General features: G+C 37.8%; 1 protein-coding gene across 2 annotated transcripts in view; it reads right to left on the reverse strand.

Annotated features, from left to right (window-relative positions):
- The window catches only part of SH2D4B (SH2 domain containing 4B), a 100202-nt gene that overhangs the window by 26033 nt on the left and 51273 nt on the right, over positions 1-22896 (reverse strand). For both annotated transcript variants that reach the window (XM_074830491.1, XM_074830492.1), the window contains exons 3-6: positions 21696-21843; positions 12636-12780; positions 4198-4408; positions 750-877 (exon numbers count right to left, since the gene is read on the reverse strand). In XM_074830491.1, the coding sequence (XP_074686592.1) occupies positions 750-877; positions 4198-4408; positions 12636-12780; positions 21696-21843 (632 nt within the window). The remainder of the gene's footprint in view (positions 1-749; positions 878-4197; positions 4409-12635; positions 12781-21695; positions 21844-22896) is intronic.

The following is a 22896-nucleotide window of genomic DNA, read 5'->3' on the forward strand; positions in this document are numbered from 1 at the left end:
TTCTTTTTTTCATGTTTAAGTATAACAAATACAAAGATCATTGCTAATACCTACAAAAATAAGATGTGTTACCGGTGAGTTTGATATCAAAGATTCAGCTGTGTAGCAAATGCTATACAGAGCAAAAGCCTCAGAGATGCTAGGAACTCCAGCACATGAGACAGCAAATCATTGATCTGAACAAGAATTGTTTTCCCCATTTCATGAAAACTGTCTAAAATCATACATTCCCAAGTCCTTCTGAGAAAAATCAACATCTTTCAATAATTTTTGTTTGCAAAAGAAAGCAAGCAAGAAAAAATGCTACCCCAGTTTAGAAAGTACAACAGGGATTAAACAGAGATGCGTTCAAGTCCTTCTTGCAAATCAGGTAAAGCAGAAACATGAATGTCAGTCATCCACATAATCATATCACTACGGTATTTGCCAGTTTATTTTGGAGTCCTCCTCACCCTGTCTTGGTCTCATTCCTCCTGCTTGGCTTGCTATTTTACAGCAAGTATATATAGGCCAAAATATTCCTGAAAAATGCTTTGGTGACATGAGTCACAAATAAGTCTACTTAATCAGAAAAATAAAACAGGCAAATCATATGCTAATAATAGGAATGATGCAAAATCTTGTTTTAACAGGCACTAGATTTCACAGGGTCAGTAGACTTTCTTTTCGTGATGAAAGCTGGCAAGATTTATTTCCTGAGCGTATGCTTACAGCTCAATTGTATAATAAATGAAGGATCAGCATATTACCATGAAACCATTGAGCAATCCTGTTGGTGTTCCTCTCAAACCCAGCACGTCGAGGAATCTGCTCTTCTTTGAACCAGCGAATTATGACATCTCGGGAAAAGGGTCTAGAAGGACGCTCCCAGATGTTACTGCATTGAAAGGCAAATAATTACAGAAGAGTCACACAGACAATCAGCAGTGTATGAAAACAAGGGACAATATTAATCTCTTTTTTAAATAATTACAAACCATACAGCTACAAAATGGTCAGTAAAACTGCTGTTCAGTATAGCTTACTGAACAATTTTAGCTTTTTTTAATTTGTAAATTATTTTGAGTTTTTATGGAAACCAGAATATTTTGATTTTACATTTCCAACGGAACCTCAAACATTTTCTTAAGCACAGAACTTAAACTGAAAAACAATTTGCCACAAAAGTTGCAATGGACATTTCAGCCAGCTTTCCATTTCCACCTCATTTTTATTCCAATGTACATATTGACAAGCAGTTTATTTTTTTTTGCTTAGAGTATACTCCTTTTCACTGGCAAGAAATTCTAAATCAGAATCAGCTATAATAGGTTGTGTATCCAAAACATTGAGCATGATAGAAGGAATGTTTTATTTAAACTCTTATGTTCCCTTTGCATTCTCTACCTACTGTTTCTACTACTTTCTATGCATTTTAGATTATTTTAGCTAGTAGGAGGCAAATCAGGTAAAATGTGGGAAATGCATCCAGCTACTCCCCAAGTAAGGACTAAGGTATATTATATTGAGTGAAAGTATGACTGCATTCCAATTAAGCATACAATCTCATTTACCCTGATAACAGTAGTAAAGGGGAGGTTTTACAATGGATTTCTGCATAGTTTTAAATCCCACGGGTTTCTGGGTGCTCAAACTGTTAGCACAAATTATCAGATCTTCATCATCTTCTTTAGATATGTAGGACAAAGGCTAGTGTGGGTATGTCTACTTCTACTATAATTTCACTTTCATTTGGTGAGACACATGCTTCACAGTGCCCAGTCCAGTAGCTGGCTACATACTTCTAGCTTTCCTATTCCACCTGCCATGGAGCTGCCAGTTAATATTGTGTATTTCTAGACAATGTAACAGAGAACTACTACTAAAATTAGAATGTCAGCTCAGAAGTCATAAAACAGCATTAAACTAATTTGTAAGATAATCAAGAACCCTCAAAACCAATCAGGGTTCTGCAATTCATGACAGCAAGGTGCTCCTTAGAAAAGGAATAAAAGCAAAAATATAGATGCTGTCTGCTTGATGATATGCAACTGAGTCCTTCTCTCAGCTTGTCTTGCTGTTACTAAAACTAGTGATTGATTCTGTTGATATCAAGTGATGAAGCCCACAGTGAATGTAACAGTTATTGATAAATTACACAAACACATGTGAGTAGATCTGGCTGATATTCATCACAAAATTTGAAGATACAACCATGAGTGAGGGAAGACAGTGAGAATTCAGTTATAGACACACATTAAAAAACACCAAACTACATGTGTTTCTTATTTCTGTTTTTGAATATTTTCTATAAAGAAACAAGAAATCTTTTAAATTCCAGGGCCCTACAATCCCTTCTGATTTCTTAACTCATTTCTCTGTAGTTCAGTTTAGTTTTGAAAACACGAAACTGGTTGGTCTTGTTCAGTAGGGGCAGGAAGAAAGAAATACGACCACAAAAGTAAAAAAAAAAAAGAATATCAAAACACAGTAGGCAAAAGAATAAAAGTGAGTAAGCAGGCCAAAGGGTTTCATCAGGAAGAGAACACTCAGCAAAATATGAAAGATAGTAGGAAAAAATCAAATGGAATCTTTCTAAACTATATAGAAATTATAAGAGAGAGATCTCAAGTAAAAATAAAAGAATACTATTTTCATGTGACTTTTAAAAGAAAAGGCAAGGCAAGGCAAGGACTATAGGAGCTATGCTTCATGCTGAAAAACTCAGACATAACACTGCACCCACGTTCCCTTGAGGCAAAAAAATCTGTCTCACACTAGTGGTAAATAACAACATACTGTGCATCTTCTCCTTGACCTCCCAGGTCACTGGCAAAGGAACATTTTAGATACACATCTACTTCTGCTTTACCATACCAGTGTTAGGCGCGAGAAGTTGACTTATATACATTTATGTACATTCACTATTAAAGCACATGTTTAAAGCAACTTTTATTTGTCTTGATATCTTCACATGGACAGACAAAGAGGAGCCTCAAGAGATAAGAAAAATAAATACTGCCTGCTTTTTGTAGTATAGGCATAGCTTAGAAACAGATAGATAGTACTGAACATGAGCTGTATAACAATCAGAATATTTTTCAGCTCTTTTTTCAGGCCCTTTTTGAAAAGGATCATGCCTAGCACCACCAAATTCTATAGTAAATAACCTCACCTCAGAAGCTCAGAACTTGAGGTCAAAGTCATGGACCATCTTTTTCAAAATCTACCACTTTTACTAGTGTTTTTATTACTTCAATTTGAAGAAGGCTTTAAGTAGTTTGGAAAATAATGAGAGAATTCCTTTAACAAGTTGATTTGATGGTAACTTTAAAGATCCTGCTGTCTCAGAGTGAAATTCTGATTCCTCCCTCAAACTGGGAGTTTTGGCTCCCACAGAAACTGGAGGGTTTATGTGTCTCAACGCAGTAGAGCAAAGAACTTGTCAAAGCAGAACACATTTCCAAACAATGAGGGACTGATTCTCTCTGCTGCTACACTGACTGGTAAAGAAAACCAATGTAATGGGACTCTTTCCTTTCTGAGCCTGGGATTTAGGTTTTTGGGGGTTTTTTTGTTTTGGTTTTTTTTTTAGCATTTAATGCTACCTTCCTGACAGTGCTCAAATTGCCTTTATTGCCACATGAATCCAAATTAATGGTATAAGAAATAACCAGGAAAAGAGTGATTAGTCAACTTGCTAGCACTCATCTGCCAGTTTGGATTCTTTCCTCTTCTGCAATTCATGGTGCTTCCTAAATAGTCAGATGAATAAACATCAAAGACATTTGATTTTGCCTGAAAATACCTTAAACCCCCTGAAATTTAGGAGTAGGACAGCTCTCTGTAAAATGTTTTAAAGAGCTGTTAAGCAGCAGGCAGTTTTAGGCTTGAGGCTTAAGAATTGCCTAAGAGTTTGTCCATTTGACTTCTCCATATCACAGCCTTGCATACTAATCTAATACTGACTTTTGAAGGGCCCATCTCTCACTCTCCCTCTGAACTCTAAGAAACCTGTCTGAAAAATAAATGGCATTTAGTTTACATTAAGTATTCAATTTGGTTTCATTTTTCTTTAAACATTCTTTTCCTGGTCGTATTGAAGGAGCAAGACTGAGAATTACCAGCAACTGAAGAAGAACTTGTTGAACTGGTGGGGATTGGAGAGGGAGCAATTCAACAGAAAACTATTTCAAAGTCACTCCAGTACAAACCAACCTGGATGCTGCAGAGAGAGACAGCAAAGGACTTGCACTATTGTTGTTCAGTTTTATTTCCTGATCGTTATTCAGGCTTGTCCCCTGGAACAAATTACTCAGGCCAGCCACTCTTCCCTTCTGGATGGCACGCAAGGATTGTCGTCGGTATTCATCCCGGGCTCTGCGCGCTTTGTGGCTTCTTTCCTCATCTGCAGCTTTGGAGCGGCGCACTGGGTGGAATGAATGGGAAGAATGGGGAGGAGAGACTTTAGAAATACAAACAGCCATTTATCCCTTTCCTTATACAACTTACTATCTTTATTCCTTATATGACCTGATTTTAAGAACATATCAATTACAATGCACTATCAAAGAGATGGCTAACTGGATGACTTTCCTGATGCTTCAAATACAGGCCCACCACTAGATGAAGCATGCCAGAGTTGAGCTATCCATGAACTGATCACTGGCAATAACTGAGCCTCTACATACTGCGATTGCATCTGACACTTGCTTTGGTTGTAATAAGAAAAATTCTGCTTCAGGACATCTTCTTCTGCTGGCAGTGCACCAAGTGTTATGTTTCAAGAGAGAACGTTAACTATCGCTTAAAACTAAGTCTGTGTTTAACAGAATTCTTTGCAACTATGCACATAACTGGAACTGCAGAAGCTACTCCCAAAACTTACAATTATAAAAACTAACATGCAGGTAACACTTTTTGTTGTTAATGTTGCATTCTTTGTGAAAGGCCCATGTTATCTTTGTTATGGTACGTAAAGTCACAGAATTCTCCATCTTGAAAACTGCAGTCTAAAAATGGTTTCAGTAACAACGGAGAAATTAACAGTGAACGGCATTAGAAATTAATAGAAACGGCATGCTGATGCTATGGATTGGGTTGTCTCACACTTGAGTCTCTGAAATTGCATATAAAGAACCAGAATCAGTACTGGAAGATTTAATAGACACATATCAATGGCACTGACCAGGGAGTTACATATTTCTGAATCCTGAAATGAGACTGCTGCTCTGGCCATTGCAGGTCAGGCATCTTTCACCAAAGCTTCTTCATTTTAAAACTACTGTACTAACAATCCTGACTTCAAAATGGTATAATTAAATGCACCAATAATTGTACTGCAAATATTCGTCATCTATCAGCTCTTTTCTGGTGCCTTAAGCCCTATTTTGATAATTTTTTGGAGACACAAATAACTTGAGGCAGGCAAATTACTGCAGCGAAAAACAAACCTTAAACATCCAGTGAAGCAAATATTAAGGAAGCAAGCTATTGCCTCCAGTAGCAATTATCAGTCCTGCCATGACTATCTTGGCTTAGATCATACCTAATTCATAAAGTGCATACAACTATTTCTAACTCTACTGTGATCATACCTGCGACTAGGAATGCATGATATAATACCAGACAGCTGCATTTCATTAGGTTGCTTGCACACCTCTGGTTTACGCTCCTGATTTAAAGCAAGCAGAAGTATTTGTCCAAATTATTAAAAGGTTTAGTGGAATCAAGAAATAAAAACACTCAAAGCAAAATGAAATTAAATAAAACCCTCTGGGCAAATGAGGGAAAGAGAAAAGACCTTTGAGTTATATAATATTAATCATAGGTAAAAAGACATACAGCACTAAAAGCTCATCAAGATAACATTAATGAACCAGTTATAGATGCTTCATATGTACACAACTGGCAGGATTTCAGTTTCATTTAAGCACATACCCTGTAGTTTTAGCTAAACACAGTAACAAACAACTGTACAGCACAGAAAATGAGTAACAGGTTTCATTATTTATCTTAACAGGCAATTTTTAAAGGTAGATAATGTCATTTAAATATACTACTTCAATGGGTCACGTATATTAGTTACAAAATTTCTGTGATTTATCATTTGTAAAGCCACTCAGTAATGGCTGCTGTAAATGTGGACTTTGTGTTTGCAACAACACAAGAGACAGCAAGGAAGATGAGTGCAATGCAGCTTGGTAAGACATTTAGAAATCAGTCATTGTTTGTCACAATCTCAGTATACATATCGAGGGCAGACTGCCTGGAGCTTTCTGGGATGTTTTTCTACTGATGTACAGGTTGCCTGGTAATGAAAAAGGCAAAGTATCTTCATGCCCCACTTTCCTCAGCAATAGATACTCTTTTCAACAGACATCCGTACTGTATTTTTGCTAGCTAATAAATCTACACCATCAGAAGCCAGTGATCTGGACCACATTTTCCCAGCCTGTATCCAAACTTAATACTTCTTATCACAAAACAATAGGGAGAGGTAGCATAGTTTGCAACTGTCAAATATTAACATTCAGAAAACTTTTATATATGTCAGGATAGGGAGGGCTGTAGGCCATAGGTATCTAAATGCATGCATATAGATTATATATATATATAGGCATTTCTTTCACGTTATGAAGAACTTTTACTGAACTTTCCCAACTGAGGTATCTGAAGAATTGTATAATTGACCATACAGATGCATAGGGTCTCTTAATCCATTTTTTTTTCCATTACTGGAGTCCTGATTTTCTCCCTATCTCATTTCTTGTAGTTAATTCCCAGAAACCCCTCCCTCTTTCCTCACATTCCTCTATCTCTAGGAGTTGTCTAGTACAAGCTTCTCCTGTGGATCTCTGTTGCTATGTTATTCCAAGTTTCTTTTAAAACTCTCTGACTGGTCAAAGGACTTTGTATCTGGTAAATAATCAAAGTCACTGACATCAATAACTGTTTTTTGTGACTGGAAAGAGCATTGTGGATAAAGATACATCCAGTCATTGCAGTCACAAATTTACAAAAGTTTTCCATTACACTCCAGATAAGATGATGTGTGTCACATGAACTGTCCTCCCTTACTGACACCTCCCACCAATGAATATATCTTGAGTCACTCAAAGTCAAATCTGGACATAGTAGCAGACTTTTCTTACAATGGAATTTAATGAATATTCATATTTCTCTCTGATGCTGAACCATCTCACTAGAAATAAGAACTTGATATCTGGATCAAGTGTAGCACAAATATTCAAAGAAGCCACAAATTCTGCATTACTTGTATTTCAGGACACATCATAGCCTTTCTCACAATAAGAAAGCAAAAGTGGTCAGGACTTCTAGTACTATCTTAAGTTGGAACAGATTACTTTTCTTGACTAGCTGTCCTTTTACAGTAAACATACTTCTGGCATGACCCCTGCACAAAGCATTAAATTCAGCAGTCAATATTTTCAGTAGGGAGACTAAATATCTGAACGATGTCTTCCATCCATAAAATCTCTGAATCATCACCATGGGTCCATATATCTAGTGTCAAGAATTACTACAAATAATAATTCACATTTTCATCATATTCCTTTTATATTAATGAATAACGTCAGGACTGACAAGAATGGGAAATTAGGAATTTGACTGATTTGTCAAGCTCACATGAAATCTACAGCTCAGCCGGTTCCTGTAAGCCCATCTCCACTACTTTTCTCTTCAGGTGTGGTGATACCAACAACAGGTACATCCTCCTTCAGCGCTTGTAAAATTAAGCACAATTCTGCCCTGATGGCATTGTAACTTTTGTAGAAATGCCTGAGCCATTTATATATTAGGTGCCAATATGATTGTAGCTGCAGTAGAGGAGGTCAAAAATGTCTTACCAAACTCTCCTGGAAAAGTGGTAAAAATATCCAGATTGAGGTCTCTGCTGTCATGATTATACAGCTATCATTACTAGAAATAAATAGTTTAAAGCCAGCTTGGACATGTCTACGTGACCTGCAGTGTGAACATACTCTAACAAATAAGAAACTGCAAAGCTCATGTATGCAATAGCTCTTATATTCCTATAGGTCTTAATTTGAGTTTGCTTTGTTTACCTTGAACAGTTTACAAGAATCTACTATTCCTCTATGATAACCTAAGTTGTCTTTTGAGTGAAAATACAAGATTGCCTTTTGTATTTTCACTTAGGATTGGGAAATCCCTATTAGCAGTCCTGGCAAAATTCTAATACCAAATCTTCTGATACAGTTGAGGATTAATTCATGCTGTGCTGCAGTTGAATGTGATCACGTCATTTGTGAAAGACTAGGAACTCTCCATTTCATATAATCTATTTTGTGCTTTTGAAGAGCTGTGAGTTACAGTCAGAGCTATGTGAAAACAGGAAAAGAGGCATGTGTCATGAATATGCATGCTAATTTTTAAATTATTTTGTTTCAGCTTTACCCTTGTTAATAATTCTTGGAAGCTTGTTTATGAGCAATTCAGAACGACTACTTAATAGATAAAATTCTATCTTCACATTTTCTGCGTGCACATACAAATCACACAGTGTTTTTCCATTTCCTAATTGGAAAATAACTTCCCACAAAATACTCTGCATATTGCTCCAGTTCAGCAATCTTCTTATCTGAAAGCATGTGAATAATACCATCCCTATTCAACAATGCACTCTGACACCTATTGAAGTTCAGTGAGCCCATACTTAAGGTTGAGCACTTGCTTAGTTAATGCATAGCTAAACTGGGGACTACTCGCTTTAAAATTCAGCATTTTACAGATGCTCCTGCCAGTAAACTCACTCACTTGAATTTCTGCAGAAGATAAGTACCAAATGAACATAAATTCCTTTAAAATTCAGACAAAAATAAATTCACAGACATAGTTTGCAGAAGAACATAAAAATATAACAATATAAAAGAAGCTATAATGAGTCAGCCTGGTATCCTACTTCCAACAGAGACCAAAAGTGGGTGCTTAGGGAAAGGCATAAGAATAGATCAAGTCACTCAACTCTGTTTACATTTTTACTGGAATAATTTTTGTCTGGAGATGAGTACAGCTGGTCAGATGGTATCTGAGCACTTCATTGCTTGATGCAGTTTGCAGGGGTTTGTAAGTGTACTAACAGAAAGCCTTTTGCAATATTCAATCGGATGAATATTTATGCTACAGTTTTTCCTATTTTCTTTTGCAGATTCCTTTTCTGCTCTCAGAGAGCAGTCACACTTTGAGACTGTGATATAGGGTATTGTTTATCAAATACTCTAGAAACCTAACAAAATGGAACAGCCCATAGAAAGGTCCAAAACTACTCGGAATATAAACACTCCCCTATCCAAGCTGAGCCTTAGTTCTCACTTCTCAGTTTCAGAGAATAAGAGCTTTGAATAGTGGACTCTTTGAAACAGTCTTTTCCACTATTCATCTTCTCATTTGCCTACCAATATACTTGTTCCATATATTAACTCACAACTGTCCTCTAAAATACCCTGACATATATCCATTATATGAAATCAAAGTGTATAATTGCTCTTACAACATCATTTGTTTCCTTTTAGTACAGATTTCTCAAGTTATTCTACATTTATCGTTTAGTATATTAAAAAGCACTAAAATTATGTATGTCAATTAACATGGTGGTTCTATGGGCTTTTATTATTATTTGGCACAATCAGGCAAACAGCAGAAGCAAACTGAACCAAACAACAGAAACTAATATTAGCAACACTTTGCTTATTGCCTTGGCAATAAACAGCTGAGGGATAATGTGATGAGGAGAGATGAATCCTCATCACATTCTAAATTCCATCTACTAAATAAATTAGTAGTGTCATCAATATCATTGCTACATTTACCCTCCACAATAGCTGCTCTTGCACTGCTGTTTCTCTTCAGTACCGACCCCCCAGCACTGTTGAATATGAAGGGCTGACTTCAAGGAGGTAAGACACAAAGGAGCCTGGCCTTGTTCCTAATGGGCAATATGGTTTCCATTGCAGGTGTGTAGAGACAAAAGACGTTAATATTACATCTGCTTGTAATTCGCTTATGCATTCATGCATTTATTTATTGCTTAGAAAAGATGACAAGTGGATAGCTTTGTCTAACTTGACTAAATCTCTTCAGTGTCCCAAAGGAATATTTGAAGGGAAAATAAAAGGATTACAATAAAAAAGGAAAAAAAAAATCTGGAATGGAAATCAAAAGTGAAGAATATGGTGAACCTGAGGTACTAGTTCATTCCATAGAAATTTCAGATGTTCCCACTTCCAAATATTTGTTATTGCCCATTTGCTGGAGGTTCTGGCTTCTGCAGCAAAGTTAAGGAAACGGAAGATGTTAACATTCCTCGGGAACCTCAGTGCAAAGTCTGATGGCATAGTCTAAACCAGCCAGGAACTGGTTTCAGATAAGGCACTAATCACTGCATCTTCATATCTTAAATTGTCACACCCATTTGTTAATGGAACACAGTTCTAAGCCCTCAAACCAACTGGGATAAATTGAGACGCTGAGATAAGCATAAGAAGATAAACAAGGATGTGATACACTCTAGTCATTAGTCTGCAGTTAGTTTAATGCTAAATCAATTACTGATAACAGCATAAACTCTGGCAGCACAGAATTTATCATGGGCTGCAAAACCCAACTGTGGTGCTGCCAGCTAGAAGGTGCTGAGCTTTTGTTTTGCCATAGCATCACTATTATGGGTGACCAGGCTAGTTAGCTTGAAATGACATGAGCTGCAGTCAGTCACCCTTTTGACCACAAGCAGAGAGGTCTACAGGCATACAGACTGAAGGTGAAAGAATTTGTTCAGAGCATACAGCATACTCCAAAGGTTACACAAGAAAAAATACTGGTGGTAGATTGTATTCATCAGCATATGACGCAGCTGAAAGCGTTTTGACAAAGAATGCCCTTACAGAAATCATGGTCAAAAGCTTTCATAGTTTATTCCTTTCCCCTCTGCCTTCTCCCATAATTCCTCTATTGCATTGCTGGTATCTGCCCCTGTACAGCCAGCATCCTTGAAAAAACTGAGACAACAATTTAAAACCTCAGTTACCTCTTCAATGCAATAGTAAGAAAATGATAGCTGGTTTTAGTAATGTTTATAGTATTTTGTTTTATTGCCGATTTCAGTGTAAATATAGGCTGGATTTTTATTTTTAAATAACATGGTCACAAATGTTAATACCATCCTCTATGCTAGGTTGCCAGCTGATAGTAATTGATGCCTCATTTTCTACAAAACTAAAGGGCTATTTTTTGCACAACTCATTCTGCTCTTCAACACCCAATATAAAGAAAGCTACAGTTTTCCTTTCTGAATAAACATGTACACCTGGATTTAGATAATTCTCCAGGAAATAATTACCTTCTCTTTATTGACAGTGTAATATACAGAGGTTTTATTGATCAAAAATGAGTGTAGCCTGCTACGAGCCTGGAAAATGGCACTAGTGTATCTTATATAGATTTAATTCATGTTGTACAGAATGATTCACTATCACACCAATTCCAGGTAATAGGACTTCAGTAATTAGTCTTCAGAAAATCCTGAATTGATGACTAAAACCATAAAATAAGTTCATTGCGTATTTTGGTACATTTCTTTTACTTCTGCCAGGAAATAAGTAACACTATAGCAATTTTTTTCCTACTTCATGAGGTATTTCATGCAACACATACTATAAGCACCCTAGAACTCCATTTTTAGTATTAGTTGATTTACCTTTGTGTTTTATATAATTAACACAATAATGCCACATGAGCTAAAACTTTCCAATCATTGTACTTCCTTTTTCTGCAGAGAAATCAAATCAGTATAGATGTGGGAAATAAAAAATATTCTTCCCCCAACAAAAATGCCAATTCTTATTGCAAACAAATTTCCTAATTCTAAAGACAACTATGTAATAGACTTCAGATGGAGTGGATGTACATTTTATTCACAATAACCTATTAAGTCTTACTCATAATGTGGACCTTTACTTACCTACAGTATGTACTGTATACATATATAAAATATTTGTCCTGTTTCTTATAGGCTTTTCAAAATCACTGATGTATTTTTAAATTAATCACAATGATGATATTAATAAAGAACTTCAGGGTGGCTAAAAAGGAACAGCATCTCCATAGAGCGAGATCATCATCATAAGGACTTTTTTCAGGGCAACAATCTAAGTATTATTTACTGTAATCTTTTCAAATTAAGTGAGTTTCAGTGTTGACATCATAGCTTGACCCCACCACCATATGGAAGTAATTAAAATACAGATGAAGACAGATTTTACCTCTTCAGAGATAGCTGGGAAAAAGCTGTCACAATAACTGTGTCCAGAATTATTACTACTAAGCCAAAACTGTTAATTAATTATATTACACAAAAATTAATGATCTCAGTCACTGTATATGAAAAATTTTCTATAAGGTATTGACAGGGATTCTTGTTCAGAAAGAAAAGTGAAATTGGTAGTCTCACAGTAACTTCTGTTTATAGGGTCAAGCTGGTAATTTCCTGCAAAATAATCCAGCATTTTGCATTGCTCTAGGTAGAAGAGATTTTCAGCAACACCTTTTCCATTCTACAAATCTCCTTTTATTTGTTTTTAGAGATACATGAAACCCGTGAAGGTAATTTTACTCACACTGTTCTTCCCACTCCTGGTCATCGTCGCTGTGTTGACTATGCTGCTGAGCTTGCTTGAGGCTCAGATACAACTCTTTTGCTCGGATTTCTTCCTGCTGCCTTATTTGTTCTTCACCCTTTTGTCTTTCCTCTTCTTCTCTTTTCTAGGCAAAATGAAGTAAAATAGAGGTGACTAAAGAGGAAGAACATGCCAAAAATTAAGGCACTGCTTCAGTTGTTTCCTCCCACAGAGTAGCTATGTACCTTGGAAAAAATTACTGTCTCTTCCAACTTTGTGTTTCTTACCTATAACAACAGGCATAATAGAAATTTCCTACCTCTTAGGAATTTCTGAGGAAGTACTTGTTCAAAGGTTGTCTGTCCTATCTTAACACCTGCCAGGGTACAAATACCAAAAGCAACATGAATATAGAATATGAATGTCCAAACAATATTGTTGTTTAATGCCCCTAAGGGGGAATCATACATGTTTTCCCAGTGGTGAAACAGGTGTCTGGGAAACAGAAAAAAATGTTTGTCCACCACAGGGAAGGAAAGGCTTTCTTTTCTCTCCTCCCCCCAGCCCAGTTCCCTCTAGCTCTGCAGAAGTTATCTATTGTTAACCAGAGATCTGGAATTAAAGGAAGACAACTCCAATTCTTTTCAGAAGACAGCTTTCCAAAGCAAACAATATTGCTGTTTGCAGCCTCTGGAAGCTCAGTGAGGGCCAGAAGCAGCAGAGGGAATCAGGACTATTTGGTGGTTCTGGTCACAGATCACACAATGGCACATTTAAGGAAGAATGACAAAAAGACTGAAAAGAAGAAAGCAATTTAGCAGTGACGCAGCACCATCTTCAGAGTGGGAAAACAAAACAAAAGCAAATCCCCAACCTTTGAAAGAATTCAGCAGTTTTCCATTTCCCTAAGTAACATAAATCAACATTTCTCCATTTAGCACAGCTGACCTCCACCACTTTACACCAGCAGAAGATCTGTCTTCTTGATAATAAAACAGATCAAAAGACCTGAAATACTGGGTATTAATAATTATGTACCTGTGTTGTGAATAGTTCCATAACACACATGAGGAAAAATACATTAGGCTACTCTTCTTATTTGTGAGAAAGAAAAGCCTAGTATTGTTCTTCAGTCAATTTTAATGCTAGCATCTCTGATTATTTCTAACATCACCCTCCCATTGTTATCTCCTGAGTCCTAGTTGAGTGGACAGTTCATTATTTTTGAAGTCACTGCTTTTAGTAAACTAGTAAACACTGATTTCAAAGATTTTTCAAGAATTAAAAAAAAAAAAAAATCAAAAAATTTAAATACTCCGTAGAATTAAGGATTCCATATATCAGTTGCTAGTAAATGGCTCTGTTCCCTTCTTGGAAAAAGTATGCAATCAGCTGTTCTTTATTCTTATGAGGAGAATATTTATTCACTTAGCTTTACTACCTAAAAAAAATCCAATACACCTAGGCTATCTTTTCAGGAAGATGGACAGACACAGGGGTAATCCTGAGTTATCAATGTTTTCTATTGAACATCTCAAACCACAGGGTAAACTTAAGGGGGGGGGGGGTGGGGGGGGGAAGGGAAATCAATCTCTCAGCAGTTTCCCTGAATCACACAAGAGTTTTGTCACAAGTTTGTTGTTTGGTTTTTTTTAAATGTAGCTATTGTTGAAGCATTTGTAGTAAAACAAGATGAAAGTGTCTAAAAACCCCCACAAAAAATAAAATCTAGAATTCAGTTTGAGTTCTTAACGGAAAGCAGTAATGCCTACTAAGAAAATTATAACTTTTTTTTTTTTTAATGAGAAGGAGATTTATTCAAAGAAGAGACAATGACAACAAACTTAATGCTGGCACTTGATTCTGAAATCACAAAACTTTTTCATTTAATTTTTCTTTTTAAAGGAAGAAAAAATTTAAATTCTATTTATTCAAATTAGTGCATGGATGCATGAGCAAGTATATTGTACAACTCAAAGATGTGTGTGAGGAGAAACAACCCTTGTTAGAGTATGACACAGGAAAGAAACGTCATCCTTTTATCAAGTATGAGTAAAAAGTGTGTTTGTATTTAAAATGAATAACAATTGAATTTTTCACATTTACTCCACTGGAGGAATACAGCAGCCAGTTTATCTGCTTCTCTCTGTGAACCCAATCCTGCACATCAGAGCTGAGAGTGAGGAGCTGTAATAACCTACAAACATCACCTTCTGCCTGACAGCTGAGAGAGATTGTACTGGGTGTCGTGACCCTTTCAGCTCTTCCAGAATAATTAGGAAGGTGACAACACAGTACATAGTTGCAAATTGCCAAGAAACACCAACCTGCTGCAACAAATCACACCCGCAATTCAATAGGCAGCAGTATTCCTCTCCAGCTTTAACTCCACTGCAGAATTTGAACATGCTAAATGATCTCATCTAGCCTCTGGCAGTTGAGCATTTACCACAAACTTGTTCCTTGTTACTGTAAATGTGTGCCTCACAACGTTTTATAGCTTTACTATAGCCAGCTCCAAATAATATTTAATATTAGCCATGGTTAGCTTCTGATGTTTCAGTCCAATGCAGATGAGTGGAGATTAGGTCAGCATTCAGTTTTTGCTGCAGAAAGATTTAAAAAATACACTGAGGAAAAGCCAAAATATAACAGCTGATTTTTTTTACAATGGAAAACTGAGCTTCTGTCTGCCATGGCTCTTGGTGTCTCTCTGGGGAGTCTTACGGGATGCAGGGCAGCTGAATGACTGCCATCCTCCTCAGGGCAAAGCCTACGAGACATATTTGTTACAACAGCCCTCTCCGAAGCAAAGGATGCCTGGGATTCCCTCAGTGCTCCGGGCTGGCAGGAAGCATCTCTGGCAGCCCCGAGAGCTGCAGCTCGTGGCTGCATTACAGCTGCTGTGAATCTCCTGAGACCCCTCGGCAATCACCCCTGAGCCAGCGCAGACATTCAGTCTGCCTGCCACAGAGCCAAGAGCACAGCTCGTCTTCAGATCTGAGCCCTTGGGACTCCCTGCTCTGAAGAAGAAAATCTGGACATCCCTGGGTCCCCGGCTCCAGGACAGCCTGCTCTCAGCAAGGCAGACACTGCAGGCAGAATTCAGAGATCAGAGTTCTCCTCAAACCCACCTGACAGTTTCCAACAGAGCTGTGCGTGAGTATCAGCAGAAATACGTCCAACTCCTTCCCAATCTTTTTCTGAGAGAATTCTCTCACTCGCATCAGAAAAGAAAGTGTTTGCAGAGGCATTATTTTCGTCTCTATTACCAGTGTCTCAAAAGGAACACAGGGTTTGCATCACTTCACTGTGCATGTATTTGCACAGAGACAAATGTACGAAATGCAGTCGTGCTTTATGCAGAAGCAGTTACATTTCAGTCATGGATATGCCCCAGGACATGCTAGTCACACATGGCTCATAAGGGAGTTAACAACATATTCTGCTCCACAAAGACGCTCTTTTAGATGAGACAGAAAACAAAGTTTATTGGGAGAGATCCGAGATCTATTGCACGTGTTGGAGCAGACTCTGCTTGAATAACTTGCCAATCTACTAAAAGTTTGTCTCTGGATCTTAGTGGCTCTTCACAGCTTGAATTCCTGATATGCAAACTATCCTCATTAGTGGCTCAGATTTTTCCCTTTTACCCATGGAAAATATCAGAGCTTTGCTAGTTTTTACTAGTGATACAGAATAAAGATGGGGCTTCAGCAGCACAATCATTACTGATGCCACTGGGGAAAAGATTTTTCTTTTAAAATCTTACCACAGTTCCTCACAAATACGATAGAAAAACCTGAAGACCTGATTCCCAGCAGAAACTAACAGCTGCCTCACTTCTAATACTGTTCAAGAGACAACTGCATAGAAATAAAGAATTTCTGAACTGTTGTCACACAAAAGAAAACAATATGAAGTATTACTGAATTATTGTAATCATGCTTGAATGTACCCAACTGAGGCATTTTTCAGAATGAACTGGGTGCCAAACCCCAGCAAGAAGCTGTTGTCATATTCCTGGATTCTAAATATGCTGTCCTTGGGAGAGAGTTCAGTGTTTTCTTGGCACAGCAAAGCACACAGCTGAACTTACAGCTTGTTTCTACTTAAAGATAACAGGCCCATTCAACTGTTTGATGTTTAACTGGAGACAAGAGTTTTTTGGACCAGGACAGAATGCTCACTGCTATATCATTCATTGTGGTGAACGGAGTTAAATCCAGTTGGTGGCCAGTCACGAGTGGTGTCCCCCAGGGCTTGGTTTTGGGGCCACTCCTGTTTAACATCTTTATTGATGATCTAGACGAGGGGATCGAGTGCACCCTCAGTAAGGTTGCAGATGACACCAAGTTGGGTGGGAGTGTTGATCTGCTCGAGGGTAGGGAGGCTCTGCAGAGACCTGGACAGGCTGGAGCGATGGGCTAAGGCCAACTGTAGGAGCTTCAATAAGGCCAAATGCCGGGTGCTGCACTTGGGCCACAACAACCCCCAGCAGTGCCCAAGGCTTGGGGAGGAGTGGCTGGAGAGCTGCCAGTCAGAGAGGGACCTGGGGGTGTTGATTGACAGCCGGCTGAACAGGAGCCAGCAGTGTGCCCAGGTGGCAAGAAGGCCAATGGCATCCTGGCTTGTATCAGCAATAGCGTGGCCAGCAGGGACAGGAAAGTGATTTTCCCCCTGTACTCAGCACTGGTGAGGCCACACCTCGATGACAGTTTTGGGCCCCTCACTACAAAAAGGACATTGAATTACTCGAGCGTGTCCAGAGAAGGGCAACGAAGCTGGTGAAGGGTCTGGAGCACATGTCGTACGAGGAGCGGCTGAGGGAACTGGGGTTGTTTAGCCTGGAGAAGAGGAGGCTGAGGGGAGACCTCATCGCCCTCTACAACTACCTGAAAGGAGGGTGCAGAGAGCTGGGGATGAGTCTCTTGAACCAAGTAATAAGCGATAGAACAAGAGGTAATGGCCTCAAGTTGCGCCAGGGAAGGTTTAGACTGGATATTAGGAAGCATTTCTTTCCAGAAGGGGTTGTTAGGCGTTGGAATGGGCTGCCCAGGGCAGTGGTGGAGACCCCATCCCTGGAGGTGTTTAAGAGTCAAGTTGACATAGCGCTGAGGGATCTGGTGTAGTTGAGAACTGTCAATGTTAGGTTAATGGTTGGACTAGGTGATCTCAAAGTCTTTTCCAACATAGATGACTCTATCATAAGAAGCCCACGGTACTGTAAGTGGTGATGGTGACATTTTACTGTATTCCTAAACTCTGCAGCAGTTGTCTGAAGAATGAGGTCCACAGCACTTCTGTGCAGAGTAGAGCACTCAGGCGTGTGTTGCTGAAGGCCCATCCAACTCAATAGACTGAAGTGTGTTCTTTCTATTAAGCATAAGCTGTCAATACTTCCTGAACTGAAGCACTAATTATTCTGTTCTTCTCTGAAGGTTGATTTCTAAACCTGTCATCTTTGATGAGAATGGGAATAGCCAGGTCATAGAAACTCTTGGATCTACACCTTAAACTCACTTCACTCACCACAATCCCAACTGGAATTAAAGGTCATGAACTTGCACCCAAAAAAAACAATTGTGGAAGGAAATTATAATACACTGTTACTCTCTTGTTGCCTATCAAGAGAATAAGGATTATTTCTCCTTAAGTTTCACTCTCATTAAAACTCCCACTGATGCAGTTTATATGCAGCTTTTGGTTAGCACACATTTCATCTCTGAAGGATTTTTTAAGGAGCGATACAGCTTTACTGTCAACCGTGCTTATATTATTAAATTTGGCAGGTATCTGATGTTGTCATACAGATAGTACTTTACTATTAATATTCGCTTGCTTCATGTAGACTACATGAAGAGCGAGCTGAGTCTCTCTGTTATTTCTAAATGTAGCTGAAGGATACCATCCACCCCTGGCTGGCTGACACTCATACCTCTAATTTGCCCTAGCTCTGCACATTGTTCAAGACTCTTAATGACAGCAACTGATAACAGTAGGAAATTATGCCTATGATCTCACAGCCTTTGTGAATTAGCAAAAAGATTAATGATAGTAATTGGCTCTCTTATTTGTCCTTTGCAATAGGTGCATAAAAGAATAGCTGTCCTTAAACTGCAAAAATAGAGCAGTCAACATTTATATTCTAGCATCATAAATTAAAGGCATTTCTGCTTAAGAAACACCAAGGAAAGCAATACTTTTCTAATAGTGTTGGAAAAGGAAACAGGGATCATCATTCACTTTGATGTGTGAGATATCATTTATCTAGTGCAGACAGCCCTAAAGTCCCATGATAGGTCAAGAGGAATAAAAGCGTTTTAAAAAGGAGTGTTTGTGATACAATATGGTTAGAAATTAAACACATCAGCAGAAAGGAGCGAGTTTCAATCTCCCAAGTCAACATGCTTCAAGAGGATGAAGCATTAGCAAAGGCTGAACTTTTCATAGCCCAGTTTGGAGACCACTTTAAACAGTCTGGTCATCATCACAGAAGGATGATTACCAATGCATTAAATATTTTAAACCTGTTAAAGTGGGCTTGCTAACTGATCTGCATCTCATTCCATACCCTGAATCATTCATGAAGGGTACATTTCTTCATGATTTCAAAGATTGCAGTCATACATGAGTAGATTCAGTAATTCATCTTTGCCCCAACACCTTAGTTCTATTCACTTTTTGTAGTTGGAGGTAGATGCCAGAAACATAACTTTCCTATTTTCCTGTCTAGGTACCTTTCCACTCATTCAGCTTGTAAATATTTCATGTTCTTCTTCCACTGCACAAGAGTAGCTATAAAAAGAGTAAAATGGGAAGAAGGAAAGCCAAGTGAGCTTAAATTAGTCAGTGGACAGAGAAGTTAACAACTCCCCCATATTAGCCTGTGAGATTCACTTGTCTTTGAAATGCCTTTACTGCTTTTAAGCAGTTCTACAGCACTGTGCACAAGATCTGCTCTTTCAAGACCCAGTAATAGATAAGCTGCTTTTCTGAGTAGCAAAGGTGCGGTGTTATAGTACGAGCGATCAATCCTGCATGTGGATTTCTGCTGGTGGAACCCTACGTTAGCCTAAGTCCCTCTCAAATTATAGACCTAATTGAAGACTCAGGGCTGTAAGAATAATTAGACCATGTTGTATTAATAACAAATGCCAGGAGCACACACAATAAAGGGGCATTTAAAAAATAAACACTGCATAATATCTTGTTTCCAAACTCATTTTTGAAGCCAAAGAGTTAATTCCTTATGTGTCTTGAATTAAAAATTTTGGTTCATTTATCTAAATTTTTGCAAATATACTCTTCAAATGCTTGATTTAAAGGAAACCATAGGAGAAAACAGGTTTCTGTTTCTTTGATAAAACAAAGATGTTGGCAACTTTATGAATAGGGCTAAAGAAATCCTGGCCAAAAGTTAGTATTTGAAATTCAAAGTAGAAACTGAACCAAATTCTCATCCCACTTACAGCAGTGCAATTCTTGCTCCTACCAGGCACACAGTTGGATGGAGAATACCTGCTCCCTTCCCAAGAAGCAGTGAGAACACAGATCACTGGAACATTTCCTTTCCATCAACATGAAAGTGAGCAGAATTTGGTGCCATTCCTTTAAAATTGTATCAACAACTGAAAGACTAGTTTTCCTTAATAGAAAATTATGACTGCTGGCCACTAAAATTCTCACAAGTTGCTCACTCTGCTTTTGAAAAAGTCTCTTTGAAACAGAATAGTAACAGTGAGCTTTTGGACATTTACCCCATCAAGTGCACTGTAAATCAACCACAGAGATGCAAGCGAACAGTGTATCAGTCTTTGTTCAAGAGGGCTTTGCTTTCTGGAAAGCAGAGGAAAGAGCGTTTAATTAGTTGCTCATTATTCATACATTAATAAAGTACTTGAAAGGTATAGTTTCATTACTCATTGACACCAAATTTCAAAGGCTCTGTTCTCTCCTATGAATTCAAATTAATTGTGCAAAGGTAAATCAGCAGCTTTGTGCAGAGGCTACAGGAACTGCCCTTGCTTTGTGCTACATAACCACCCTCACATCCCAGACCCACAGTTTTTAGAATGACCTCCTGACTCTAGTTTGTAATCAAACTGCATAAACATGCATTTCAGCATTCCTCCCACCACAGGGGAACAAAGGGGGAGTCTATCTGCACTTTCCACACCTTTAATCACTATCCCAGGAAGAGAAAAATGACATAACAAGCTGTCAGCAGGGGAAAGGCGTATAGACAAAAGTTATGGGATGCAGATCTCCTAGGAGTCATATTTTGCTACAGGCTTTCTCCATGGAAACCCAGCCTCACCAATCTTGTGTAGACCCAGAATGCACATCCCAGACTCAGAAGACTGTGATAATTTCTCTGCACACTAAACCATTTTTTTTCTCATTTTTAAACAAGTTTTTATCTCTATAAAGTAATATGAAAAGGGATAGACAGAGGCCTTCTTTTCCTGTTTAGTTTTCAAATTGTTATTTTTGACAAGAGAATGTGACATTCAAGCAAACATTAAAGTACTGTAACTGAGAGCCCATAGAACATTCATGATGAAGTCAATAAAAATCAGGCAAATTAGCTTCTCCCAATAAAGCCAACTGGACTTTTCCCATGTGTTGAGTAGGAGAAGGTTCCACCCCTCATTGTCTTAAAGAAAGTAGTGACAGAATTTTCAAGTTAAATACGTGAACAACTCATCCAAGATATACAAAATATGTTCAAGCAAAGTAACTTAAAATGAGACATTTCACAACTGTACATTTTTCTCCCCCAGTAAGATTCACTCAGCACAGCTGACTGAACAATTCTGTTAATGTGTGAGCTGAATAACCAGTTTGATTGTCCTGACACTTTTGAATGAGATATGTAATTTTTTTGCATCACTCACCCAGCTGTTCTGGTGAACACCATGTAGCTATTCGTATATTCCAGCATGAAAAATTACAACTCTGGTTTTAAAGCTTATTAATAAACATGCACTGAAGGTGACAAGAACTTTGAATCTATATAAAAACACTATTAAAAAAGCTAAATTACTCTATGCAAACCTTCAGTTCCTCCTGAATTTTTTCCTCCTCTACTTTGGCAGCTTTCCGATCTTCTATTTCTATTTTCCATTTTTCTGCCACTATTCTGGCTTTTTCTTGAGCCATAGCATCCCGGAATTTCTTTGTAATTTCAGCCTCCTTTTGTCTCCTTCAGAAAAGAATTTGAAAACAAAAATAATTTAAGACACTGATTTTTATTTTTAAATTGAGGATCAATACTTGCTCACTGGTTGCAGCAAATAATTAGCATAAGACTTCATGGAAATATACAAGGAAAGAATTAAAATGCATTTATCAAGAGGCCTACCACAAATCAGATTTGAAGAAACTATCCAGAAAGCAGACATTTTCAGTTTTTGATAAATGACTAATTAAAATAGCACCTTCTAAATTAGAGAAGTACTTCTTGGATGTCTTTGAGTCATACCCTATATTTTTCCTTCCCTGTCTAAAAAAATATATTTTTCTGTCAATCTAGCAAAGCATGATTGGGAATTTATTGTCTCTCAAATATCAATGCAAATGTCTGCCAGATTCTTACAGTAGATTCTTTATTATTACTGACAATGTAAAAGGAACACAGAGCACAGGTTGAAGCTTTTAATATGCAATCACTATAAGCAACAAGAATCTCATATGAAATGGAATAATATAGAATAATCTAATATTTAAACTGTCACTTTTCAATGCAGCACTACAAAAGGAAGTGCAGGAGGCAGGTGGCACGTCCTAACAATATCAAGCATCAAACCACTTTTGAATCTATCCCAAAGCAGGAAGAGGCCCTGCTGGAAACACCAGCATGGCACTTTGTGTAATCAGTTTCTGAACTGCTGGGATAAGAATTAACACACGCAATATGCAAATAAAAACAATTTCAAAAAGGATTTTATGTACCAAATCCCCATTGTGGGCATAGATATGTGATAAAACAAACATTTCTAATTTAATCATCTCAAAAACAGATTGTTTCATTTTTATTTATTTATAAACTGGTCAACGGTTTAGCAAAAGTCCCCAAAAGAAAAATTTGCTTCACTTTTTTTGTGAAAGAGGATTTTGGTTTTTCAGTATTCGGTAAATATAAAATTGCATTTTTCACGTGCTGAAAAATTGCCACAACATGTGAAAGCAAATATTCACTTACCAGTTTTACCCACCATTACCTGCTGCCTTTCTACAAGGCCATGACTCCCATTAT

This window comes from Strix aluco, chromosome 7 (genome assembly GCF_031877795.1).
Source record: "Strix aluco isolate bStrAlu1 chromosome 7, bStrAlu1.hap1, whole genome shotgun sequence".
Taxonomy (NCBI): Eukaryota; Metazoa; Chordata; class Aves; order Strigiformes; family Strigidae; genus Strix; species Strix aluco.